A 12,285-nucleotide genomic window follows, 5' to 3' on the forward strand; every position below is an offset into this window, starting at 1 on the left:
CCCATGTTAAGTTCTCCTCACACCTTCTATGGGTCATCTCGATTATCACTTCAAAGTTTTTTCTTCTGCTGCTACTGATAGCTCATCTCAATTGATTGGCCTCTTACAATTGGTATGCGTACTTCCACCTTTTCGTGTTCTCTGTATGTATAAATATCTTCTGTCTGTGTTCCACTCTATGCATCTGAAGAAGTGAGCTGTAGCCCACGAAAGCTTATGCTGAAATAAATTTGTTAGTCTCTAAGATGCCACAAGTACTCCTGTTCTTTTTGAGGATACAGACTAACACGGCTGCTACCTTGAAACCTCTTTATGATGTTTTTAAATAGTCTCCATGCATGGTGCAGGCATTTCTCCTCTATGTCTGTTCCTTTCAGTTTTTATTTAACTAGCTTCCTCATTTTTGTTTTGAAGTTAAATGCTGCTGTGGTGGGTTTCTTTGGCATCCTCCCTCCCCCTCCCCCAGGATGTTAAATTTAAATTTAATTACATTACGGTCACTATTATTGTGTGGTTCAGCTGTACTCATCTCTCGGACCAGATCCTGTGCTCCATTTAGGACTAAATCAAGTATTACCTCTCCCCTTGTGGGTTCCAGAACAAGCAGCTCCAAGAAGTAGTCAACTTCTAATCTGTGTGCTGTGCTTCTATCCTCTCCCTCATTCTGTCCACTAAAATGATTTAGTAATTAAATGTTGACACTGAAACATCACCAGTGGGCTTTAGAGTTGACACTTCAATTAAATTAATTGGTAACAGGGTAGCTCACACCTCTGAATCAATGTTTGAGGCTGTATTCAGATTCAGGCAGATATTACGTTAGTTTACACTCGTATCACATTAAGATGGATGTGTGTGTGCGTGTGTGCTCTTTTTTCCCCTTTCAATCCTAAGGGCAAGAAACTTTTTAAAAATTAGAGTTTAGATTCTGAGCAATCTGAATGCGTCCTATGGGACACTGTGACATTACCCAGGGTACAATCTGGACTGTTGAACAGCTGTGTCCCCTCAGTTCTCCATCCTGGGGTGCCATTTACGCTGCTTCGCTATGAGAGCAATCACTCCTGGTCTGCTGCATCACACACAGCATCCAGCATCCAGCATGTAAATTATTCCTAGCTATACTGTATGAGTGCTATAGCCAGCCACTTTTGAATTACACTGCAGAGCAACACCGCAACAAATTCCCAGTCACAGATTTTCCCCTAGAAATGTCTTTGTACTACCCAGCCCTCTCTTGGACAACACAAGCTCATATAAAGTCCATAATTTTATTAACAGAAAATGATATGCACAAATCCTGTTAACTCAAATGGAGTTTCCCAAACACTTCAATACAAGCACACTGGTTTAGATAAAAGAATAAAACAAGTTTATTAACTACAAAAAGATAGATTTTTAACTGATTACAAGTAATGAGGCATAAAAGTCAGAACTGGTTACAAAGAAATAAAAGGTAAAACACAACAAAGACCTAATTTAACTAAATTAATTCAGATCAAAAGTCTCTCACTACTTGCTTCTTCAGCAGTCTTACTGGCTGAATTCCTTTCAGACAGGATTCTTCCCTCAGTCCAAAGCTGTTTTTGTTCCTCAGGTGTTGTTGCTGCTGTGGGTAGTGAGGAAGGGAAGAATATCTTGGTGCATCTGTTCCCCATTCTTATACCTTTTCCTCTTTGAGAATCATCTCCAGCTGGGGTTCAGGATACAGGAAGTCTGTAAGGATGAGAATTTCCAGCTGTTTCTTTGCCAAGATGTAAATTTCTCGCCCACACCCTTTTTCCTGCCAAAGAATGGCCACTTAACTAGGTGAGGATCCATTTGTTTTCATTCTGTCAGTTTGCCTTTTGTCTCTGAGGAACTGGTTTGTGGCTGCTTCCCCAAATTTGGAATATGTTTTAGTAACATCACACAGTAGAATCTTATAGTTTTATATACAAACTTGCAAATTCCTTTCTTAGTAAGGTGTTTGGTCAGCTTCTTAAGGCTACTTAAAATCAAACAAGTACACAGCAAATATTGATAACTTAGGGTACAAAAATGATACGTGCATACAAATAGGATGAATATATTCAGTAGATCATAACTTTTGCAGATATGTTACATGGCATATGTAGCATAAAACATATTCCAGTTATGTCATCTATACATTCATATGCATATTTCCATAGAGCATTATTGGATGCAACGTCACAATACCTTACAAGGCATAGTTTGTACAACTTTTATCATAGGCTTGAAAAAAGGGTGGACATAAGGATACAGACTGTCACAGACATAAATACATTAAGCAGGATATATGTTTGATTTCCCCCATGCTCTGTAGTCTATCATTTTATATATCAACCAATTTAATTTAACTTTTAAAAAGTGTTGCACTAATTCTCTTATGGGAAAAATGGCAACAAATATCCTTTTTCCTTTTTGATGAAAATATATTATTATTAAGGATGACCTGAGGTTTTTTGAACACACACTCACTCACTCACTCACTCTCACTCTCTCTTTATTTTCATAGAGGGGAAAAATGGCAAATTATTTCTTAGTCAGCCCATTGAACTAAGATAGCCTTATCTTTCAGCTTTCACCACTTACAAAATAGTGTGGAAATGTGTTTTTTCCCCACATGAAATAGCTCATTATTTTTCAAAACATGTTCTAACAAAGGAGGGACTACAAGCTCTGGAGTGACTGGAGTTCAAATAAAAAAATTCAGTTTAAAAACTTTGTTTAAAGGTTGAATATTTGTATGCACAGAAGAATCTCTAAACACAAGCCTAATAAGTTATTACGCTGGGAGTCTTCATAGTTACATGCTACCGTCGCCACAGAGTGGTGCTTTTATGTTGTCTTTTTACTACCTCACAGTCTTTCCAGTCTAAAATAAAATGAGTTTGAATAAATCACTTGGAAAAAATGAATTTTTCCACTAGGATTTATCTCCGCTTACATCTTTTACTACAGTTAGCATTGTAGTGGCGTTTTGTTGCAACTAACTTTTACTTGCCAAAAAATGCATAGTATAAATCCTTGTTGAATTAATTAAAATATTCAAGTAAATAAACTTGTCTATTTGAACTATATTTAACAATGTTTTCTGTCAGGTAATTGTTTACAATTGTTTTTTCAGAATGGTTAACATTTGTACTGTATTTAAAATACTTGTTTTATACCCTTGTCTGTATGACAGCTATTGCTTAGATAGCTGACAGTTTAAGGAGTTCTTGCTTTTGAAACTGGGAAAATAATGCTAAATAGAGTATCAGAACAAAGGTATTATTGCAGAACTAAAAATTAATTGCAGTTTGGATACAAATGAGTGTGACTTGATCACATTTGTTATGTGCTAGCAGAATAAAATCCAAACCAATAATACATACACTTCGTGCTTAAAAAGGGCCAGCTTCAACAAAGCTGAAAACAATTGAGCCAAATCAGCTGGGTGGAAGAACAGAAAAATGTGAATGATATAGAATTGTTTTAAGAATACTTTACTAGATGCCCAAAAATACAGTCCCACAATTTAGGGGGGGAAATCTCACTGGTTAAAAAACAGTTTGCTTTGAGGAGAAGTGAAGGCAACTTTTAAAAAATAAAATAAAAAAAAAGCTAACTGAAGGAAGGAGAAGTTGATAGTAATGAATAGAAGTCAGAAGCTGGGAATTATAGAAAATAAGGGAAACAAAAGGACACACAGAGAAATCTATGGCAAGCAGAGTTAAGGACATAAGAAATGTTTAAAGCATGTTTAGAACAAAAGAAATCCTAACAATGGTACTGGGCAATTACTAGTTTGAAATGGTAGATTTGTCAATAATAATGGAGAAAAAGCAGAAGGGTTCAAAAATATTTCTGTTCTGTATTTGGTGATAAATCGAAATGATATCATGTAATATGATGATGATGATAATGAAACACTTCTATTCCACTAGTATCTCAGGAGGATGTTAAATGGCAGTTACTAAAGTTAGATTTTTTTTAAAACCAGAAGATCCAAATAACCTTCATCCAAAATTTCTAAAAGAGCTGACATAAGAGCTTGCTGGACCATTAATGTTGATTTGCAATAACTCTTGGAAAGTTCCAGAAGACTGGAAGAAAGCTAATTTTGCGCCAGTATTAAAAAAGGATAAATAGGATGACCCAGGTAATTCTAGGCCAGTCAGCGTGACATTGATCCTGGGCGCAAAATAAATAAATAAATATAGAACAGTTGATACAGGACTCAATTAATAAAGAATTCAAGGAGAGTAATATAATTAATGTCAATTAACATGGATTAATGTAAAAAAGATCCTGTCAAACTAACTTGGTTTTTTTTTTTTGACGAGACTACAAGTTTGGGTGATAAACATAATAGAGTTCATGTAATATATTTAGACTTCTGTAAGGCTTTTGACTTCATACTGGTTGACATATTGATTTAAAAAAAACTATAACAATACAAAATTAACATGGCACACATTAAATGGATTAAAAACTGCTTAACTGACAGGTCTTGAAATATAACTGTAAATGGGGAATCACCGAATGGGTGGTGTATTTCAAGTGGGGTCTTTCAGGTATCAGTTCTTGGCCTTACACTAGTTAACATTTTTGTCAGTGATCTGAAACAAAACATAAAATTATCATCAATAAAGTTTGCAGATGAGACAGAAATAAGGGGAGTGGAAAATAATGGAGAGGATAGGTCACTGAAAAAGAGCAATATGGATCACTTGGTAAGAATTGTGTTAGTAAGCAATATGCATTTCAGTGTGGCCAAATGTAAAATCATACATCTAGGAAGAAAGAACGTAGGCCATACTTACATGATGGGGGATCTGGTAAATAATCAGCAAAACATGAGTTCTCCCTGCGATACTGTGGCCCAAAGGGCTAATGTGATCCTTGGATGCATAAACAGGGGACTCTTGAGTAGGATTAGGGAGGTTATATTACCTCTGTATTTGACACTGATATACCCGCTATTGGAATATGGTGTCCAATTCTGGTGTCCGTAATGCAAGAAGAATGTTGATTGTAGGATTGGAAAACATGCCTTATAGGGATAGACTCAAGGAGCGGAATCTGTTTAGCTTAACAGAGAAAAGGTTAAGAGGAGAATTGATCTCACTCTGTAAGTACCTACATGGGGAACAAATATTTGATAATGGGCTCTTCAATCTAGCAGACAAAAGGTATAACAAGATCCAAATGGTTGGAAGTTGTAGCTAGACAAATTCAGACTGGATATAAGGTGTAAATTTTTAACAGGGAGGGTAATTAACCATTGGAACTAGCGAGTTCTCCCTCGCTGGCAATTTTAAAATCAAGATTGGTTATTTTTCTGAAATATGTGCTCTAATTCAAGCAGAAATTATATTGGGAAAGATTGATGGCCTGTGTTATGCTGGAGGTCAGAATATAGTGGTCCCTTTTGGCTTTAGCATCTATGACAGTTATATGGGTAGTCTTGGAAGAATTAGATTTTTATCGGTAAATGACGATAAAAGTATTTCATCTTACACTCACAAACCGATGAAAATATTTCTTATGATACTCTGCCTATCTGTAAATTTTGATTAAGAAAAATGCTGCTTGAGAACTTATTAGTTTGATTTAAGGCTATCTATATATTTTAATGTGACGTTTACATGTTGTGTTTTAAATGGCTATAAAGCTTTAACTTTTTCAATAATTAAATAATTGTCTGATCACCCATAATTGTCCACAACTCTGAAAATTTAAATCCATCAATATCAGAAAAAAGTGCTTAAAAATAAACATAGATATCATCCATGGAAGTTATAAAAAAAGAAAAAGAAAATTCTGCCAAGTCTATATATGGGGAATTTCTACAGCTTATGAACTTTCTTTTAATGGACATGGTATCTCTTAAACAGTGTTCCTACATTTTTGAGTTACTTTTTTATTTTTCATTTAAATCATTTTCCTTTTAAGTATCTTTAGTTGAAGGTTTTAGTGCAAGGGTTCTCAAACTTTTTCTTAGTGTGAACTACATCTTAATAGAAATCGTAGTAGAAGTAGACCACCTCCTCTCCTATTCATGTTCGGATGAACCAACTATCCTCCCACTTGTGATCATGTAATATCCTTGTGGCAACTACAGCAATTGCTTACATGGAAAAGTAATATTAGGAAAGTACTTAATATATTTTTAGTTGTCTTATAATGCCATTTTGCAGCCAGGAACAAGGAGAGCCAGCACCACGTGACCTGTCAACTACCTGTCGACCATGAGCAGTCCATGGACAACAGTTAGGAAACCTCTGTTTGTTAGTGAGTTTAAAACAAGGCAGCCAATTTTTCATTCACAGTTTCCTTGCTGTTCATTATAAACACTTGGCTGTAGCTGTTTTCTTTAATACATCCGTCTAAAATGGCTACAATGCATAACTAAAAAGGGTCTAGAATCACTTTTATATGAATGTGATCACAATATCTTATTAAAACACTAATCTTCATATTTGTAGTTCTGTATTTGCAAGAAAGTGATTTGGAGTTTGAGTCCGGCACCAAGGTTACAGTGGTAGATTGACTATTGTCTCCTTTGGTAGGTGTACCCCAACTTCAGACCTGATGGATCTATCGTGATGTTCCAATCTTGGAGCTTGAGGGAACTAGTGGTCTTCTAGACATTGTTGTGGGATAAATGGGTTCTTCTGTCTGAAAGCTTGGTAGAATTTTATAGTAATCTTTGTCTTCCACTATGAATATAATGGCTCCTAAATAGTCGGTCTGCTGGATTTGTCTCCACAGGTCACCACAGTGCACAAATGATCTTTAACAGATTAAATGCTGAGGGGAGTCTTATTAGGTTAAGTCTGAACAACTGTGACTTTTTTTTTGTTAAGATTACATGCCATATCTGATTGGGTGGCACAAAAAAACCAAAACTTCTTCACTACTACCATATTTTCTGTGCAGTCTTCCATAACCCAACTCTTTTGAGTGATTGGCAACTTGGTGAATCCTTGAGTGTTTTCACTGTGAAGAAATTTCATTTTACTTTGCAGTCAAAACAGCCAAGATTCGTACTGACCTGTCTACTCTCATGGAAATACAACAGAGTCTCAGAGGCAAACATGAAGTCGTCTCTGATTAAATTTAAGCCAGTATGGCTTATTAAGTTTCTGGGGGTTCTGGCTTTGTGCTAAATCTGACAGTTGGACTCTGGTACTTACTGGTTGGTGAAGGCCATTGGGTAAGTCCATTGTTGGTTGAAATTTCAGTGTTTCCCTATCAAGAGTGAAGATGGGAAAGGATACCAGTGGTTCTTAAAGAGGCTAGTATTATCATCAGTCCTGCACAACATATAATGAGGCCACAAAATGGGCGGAGGAGGAGACACATGGACTGTGGTTTTGGAGTATTCGGTACTCTGATGACATCCATCTCTACACTCAGCCATGTTGGATTTGGCTTCTGTTGAATAAGTATTAGATTACTGTAATGCCCTTTACATGGGGCTACTCCTTGAAGCCATTTGGAAAGTGAAGCTAGCACAGAATGCCATTTAGTCAGTGCTCCAGGGCCTGCATTACCTTCCAAAAAGTTTCTAGAATTCAGTAGTGGAGTTAACCAATAAACCTGTAAATTGTTTGGAATCTGATTACCTGAGATGTTACTTCTGTGTACCATACTATTGAAGCTGCAATTAGTGGAGGTGCTCAAACTGGAGCTTTCTTGTTTTGAGAAGGAGGGAGATGCTGACCGCACACACTCTGAGAGAGATTCTCTATTTTGGAACTTGCTCCTCTAAGTTAGTCTGCTGTTGTCAGAATTTGTTTTCTTGACATGCTGCAAATCCCATCTTTATCCTCCAGTAATGGTGAGTGAGTGGGCTGAGGACTGGAGGGTCTGTTTTTTAATCCTCTTATTAGCTGGTGAATATTTGTGTATGTTGAGATGGGAAGAGCAGTCCTTTGCACTGTATATTTGCATTGTGAAATTTAATTTATGAAATGAGTGCTCACAGGATGAGGGGGGCATGTGCAGCGGCTTTCATATGTAGAAAGAAATAAAAGTTTCAGTGCTCTGTATAGTTCTTGATAGCAAATTAAAGCATTTCTTCACACAGCTCTGTGCCAATGCAACTCAGTACAGACCTGAAACAGCCCACCCAAATCGTGGTCTCTTGAGCACAGAATGCTAGTTATGCTAAACTGTAATAGTTTCTTGTATTCAAAATATTGAAAGAAAACATTTATATAAACTGCATATGAAGCTGTGTGGTTCCCCTGCAAGACTTTGGGGCAGAATCTTTGGAAGAGACTGCTTCTGTGTTTTCTTAAACTGTCTGGGAAAAGGGTTCTTTGGGGATGCTTATTATTTGCTTTGTCCTTCTGACAGCAGAGGTCCTCTGGGTGTGGCTTGCAGCTGTTTACTTGGGCCAGTGACTTTTAGGAAAGGCTACTGGTAGATGACTTGTCCCTCAAGAAACGGAAACTTCAATTATGAAAAATATTGAGGTTTTATGAAGGAGTGTCTAAGTTCAATAGAGTTGAAAATTTTCCAAATATGAAAGCTCATTTTGAATCTCTTTAAAACTTTTATTTTAAACGTTTATTTGATGTGGATTGTTGAAATCGCAAAAGGTTTTATACTGATAAGGTTTTTCCATATGGCTTGCTGTGAAAATAACTGGAATATAGACTGAAGGAACAGTTGCTAAAAGAAGATTTTTACATGTCCCTCTAAGTTAAGGAAAGTTAAGGAATCTGCCATTCGTGCCATAGAATACAATATTTAGTGCTCTAGGATCGTCTATCAGAACTAATACATTAACGGTAGAGGATTTAAGCACTTACAATTGAGCTGCAAGCACAAAACTAATTTCTTAAGATAATAAGCACTCCTCCCCCTCCCCCTCCCCAGGTTTAAGTACTTCAGGGTGCAGTGCTTGCCATAATGGGCCCCCAATACTGACTGGGACTTTGGGTGTTACTGCAATGCAAATAATAAATACTGGAACAGAACTGTAGCTGTTGTGTATATAGCATAGTTCTTTTAATGTCAATGGAGCTATGCCAATTTACACTGGCTGGAGATCTGGTCCAGTGTTTTTACAGCCATCTGATAAGACAACCCTTTTTTTCTGGGTTTTGTTTGAGTCACAAAGTTTCATAGTTATAGGCCTCAGATCTCTGTTGTGTTTTAATATCTATTCAACAGTCAGTCATCTTTATAGATAAAAATTTATTTATGACTTTAACCTATATAAGCTAAATGTTAGGTATTGAAATATCTCTGTAGTTATTTGAGGTTAAAAAGGCACTTTTCTAAAGTAATGATCACTATATGATTACCTATAAAACTTCCCATTTTAATGCATTTTTATAGCTTCATTCTGTTGAGTACATTTGATTAAACTAATAAGGCAGTTACAATTAAAATATTTGTTATACATTTAGAGGAGATATTAAAGATGACATTATACTTTGAACTGTTTTCGTTGCAGATATATGATGATGATTGATGGCAAGAATGAAGTTCATATGATTGACAGAGATAACTCAGTGTTTCATGTATCTAACCTGGAGTTTCCATTTCGTAAAGATCTTCGCACACATTTAACAAATACTCTGTTGGATGGGGTAAGGTGCATAATGTTTATTACAATGCTATTTTTCTGTGTTCAGCAACTAAGCCAGATTTGCAGTTCTGGGGATAGTGAATGTTAGAATTACAAGAGTAATGTGTTCAGTATCTAATAGAGAGTGATGATCACATTTTCCATTCATCATTTCTTACCAGTCCATCCATAGAGTAGCAATGCTGACTGCTCAGCAGGGGCTGAAATCAAGATGTTGATTGGCAGCCTCTGAAAAAGAGGAGGAAGAAAGCAATAAGGAATAAAACATGACATGAATCTTTACACTTGTCTCCTTTGACGTTGGAAACATTGCAAGTGAATTGAATTATCTTCTACATCTTTTTCAGGACTCATTTGCTAACCTTTAAATGAACTCGTGTTGAAAGGGTCCCTTTGTTGTTTGTTCTCCCACCTTCATTTTTTCAGCTGATTTTAATTATTGTCTCGTGGTTTATGTGCTGTTTTCACCCTCTATGTTAAAGTTTATCTATTTATCTCTGACTAAAATATTGCCAAACTATCAGGCCTATTTAAGTTTATGTTAATTTTCAGCACTACTTGAAGTTTTTAAACTGGCAGATTATCTGGAAATTGAGTTTATAAAATACCTGTAATTGTTAAGTAATTCAGCCCAGCCTTTTAAACCGAATATTGCTTTCCAGAGCCGTTAAGAGGAGAGAGGCAAGGAGAAAGCAACTCTTCTTCACCTGTCTTTTTGGGGAGAAAATGGCTGCATTGGCTAGCAGGTCTTGGGAGGGTTGGAATCTGCCCAAGGGGAGGGGAATGATAGTGACACCATTGGCTGTCACCTGGATGTTGACTATGTACGGGGAGACTTTGACAAACCAGTAAAGTGCCTGAAACCACTATGGCTTATTGTTAAAGGGAGCCTAGTCAGCAAGCTGTAAATTGGCCATTCAGCAGTCTCAACTTGACCAAGGCAGAGGAGGGGGGAAGAGAGTTTTGGGTGCCTCAGAAAGGGCAGCTTGACCCCGCGTCCTTCCTGATAAGAATTGTGTTGAAGTTGCTGATACATGCATTTTAGAAGAGCAGGATGTACCCCAGGAATGTCTATTGGGGCCTCAAGGCTGCAAACTCTGGAAAAACCCACACCTGGTTAATCAGTAATCAGAAGGAGCCTCTTGCTTGCCCATTGGAACTGCTTGCTTAGCAAGTTTTCTTTAAGGGACATGTCATTCTATTACTAATGTATACATAAGGGGGAAAGTTTGAGGTAGTTGGACTCTTTTTGGACTCTCCCTCTGGATACATCTTGCGGTCCCCACCGGCAGACGGAAGATTTGGCCACCAGAAGCCTGTTGCTGTGTCACTCGAAAGCCACACTCAGCTTTGGTAATTATCCAGGGTTGGAGGTGTTTTATTAACCCGTTGCGGACGTGTGTAAGTGCTTCAGACTAAGTAAAGTTTAGCTTTAAGTGAAAGCACTCTTGCGTTGTCCTGTTTGTGCCAGCCGTCTATCGGTCGTACGGTCGTGTCTCCCTTGATTTATTTCCTGATACCACCTCGGACAGAGTAAAAGTTACCAAGAGCTTTGGGTTGAAAGAATCCCGGGTAACAACTAGGTAAGAGAAGCCTTCCTGATGGGTCTGCTCTTACAGCTATCAGGGTGACCAAAGGCAGGGGATCCTGCCTTTTGACCCCTGGATTTTTCTTGAAAAGAAGACCCTGCTGCTGCTGCCACTGCCGTTCCCATTTCCTCTGCCTCCCTGGAGCTTGTGCTCCCTCCTGTTATGTTCTGTACTACCCTTTGGGCTTGCCACATTTAGGAATCATTCTCTTTCCTCTCCTTAATGAGCTACTACACCTAAAGAAGGTCACAAACCAAGCTGTCATCTTGAGAGGGGGCTGTTTAAAGGAGCTCTGTGCCCTTTGAGCAGCAGTGGGAGGCAGAGAAGCAGGCAACTAACTACAGAGACAAAGCTCCTGCACCCCCTTGCAGCAGCAGAAAGCAGGGAGCACCAGGAAAACAGAAGTACACAGCTGAGGAGCTCTAGGACCAGAGGCTGTTGCAGGAGGGTTGTGTACCTTTGTAAAGATGGGAACTGATGTAGCCACGGAATCTATAAATCACTGGAGGTATTTGGGACCCCTGATAGGCCATACTACTGTTCTTTTTGTCCTTTCACTCCTTTCCCCGGAAGCTTAAGAGAAGTAAAGCTCTCTCAAGGCTCACAAACTGCAACCAGTTTTTGTCCACTGGCACTCATCCATAACTCACATAGTGATTATGGTTGCCATATTGTTGAAGTCTCTGCAGCTTTTCTGTAGCCACTCGGTAAGGTTGTGTATTGTCAGCATAATTCAGACAGTTTTTCTGGTGACATGCTGAGTATCTTTCTAAGGGCTAGTCTACACTGGCAACGCTAAAGCGCTGCCGCAGCAGCGCTTTCATGTGCCTTGTGTGGTCGTGGCGCAGCTCTCTCCCAGCGCTCTAAAAAAACCACCTCAACGAGGGGCGTAGCTGGGGCACTGTTTACATTGTCACTTTACAGCGCTGCAACTTGCTGCACTCAGGGGGGTGTTTTTTCACACCCCTTAGCGAGAAAGTTGCAGCACTGTTAATTGCCAGTGTAGACAAGCCCTAAGACAAATGGCTGAGTAGGGAACCAGAAAGGTTATATTACTCTGCATTCCTTACTTTCTCCCATTTAATGGGCTAACCCTCC

At 38.2% G+C, this 12,285-nt stretch overlaps 1 protein-coding gene across 3 annotated transcripts in view; it reads left to right on the forward strand.

The window, feature by feature from the left end:
* Window positions 1–12,285, forward strand: part of RNGTT (RNA guanylyltransferase and 5'-phosphatase) — a 409,198-nt gene that overhangs the window by 126,957 nt on the left and 269,956 nt on the right. For all 3 annotated transcript variants that reach the window (XM_026654244.2, XM_026654251.2, XM_026654249.2), the window contains exon 9: window positions 9,464–9,599. In XM_026654244.2, coding sequence (XP_026510029.1) covers window positions 9,464–9,599 — 136 coding nt within the window. The remainder of the gene's footprint in view (window positions 1–9,463; window positions 9,600–12,285) is intronic.

This window comes from Terrapene carolina, unplaced genomic scaffold, assembly GCF_002925995.2.
Source record: "Terrapene carolina triunguis isolate 2854851 unplaced genomic scaffold, T_m_triunguis-2.0 Scaffold42, whole genome shotgun sequence".
Lineage (NCBI taxonomy): Eukaryota > Metazoa > Chordata > Testudines > Emydidae > Terrapene > Terrapene triunguis.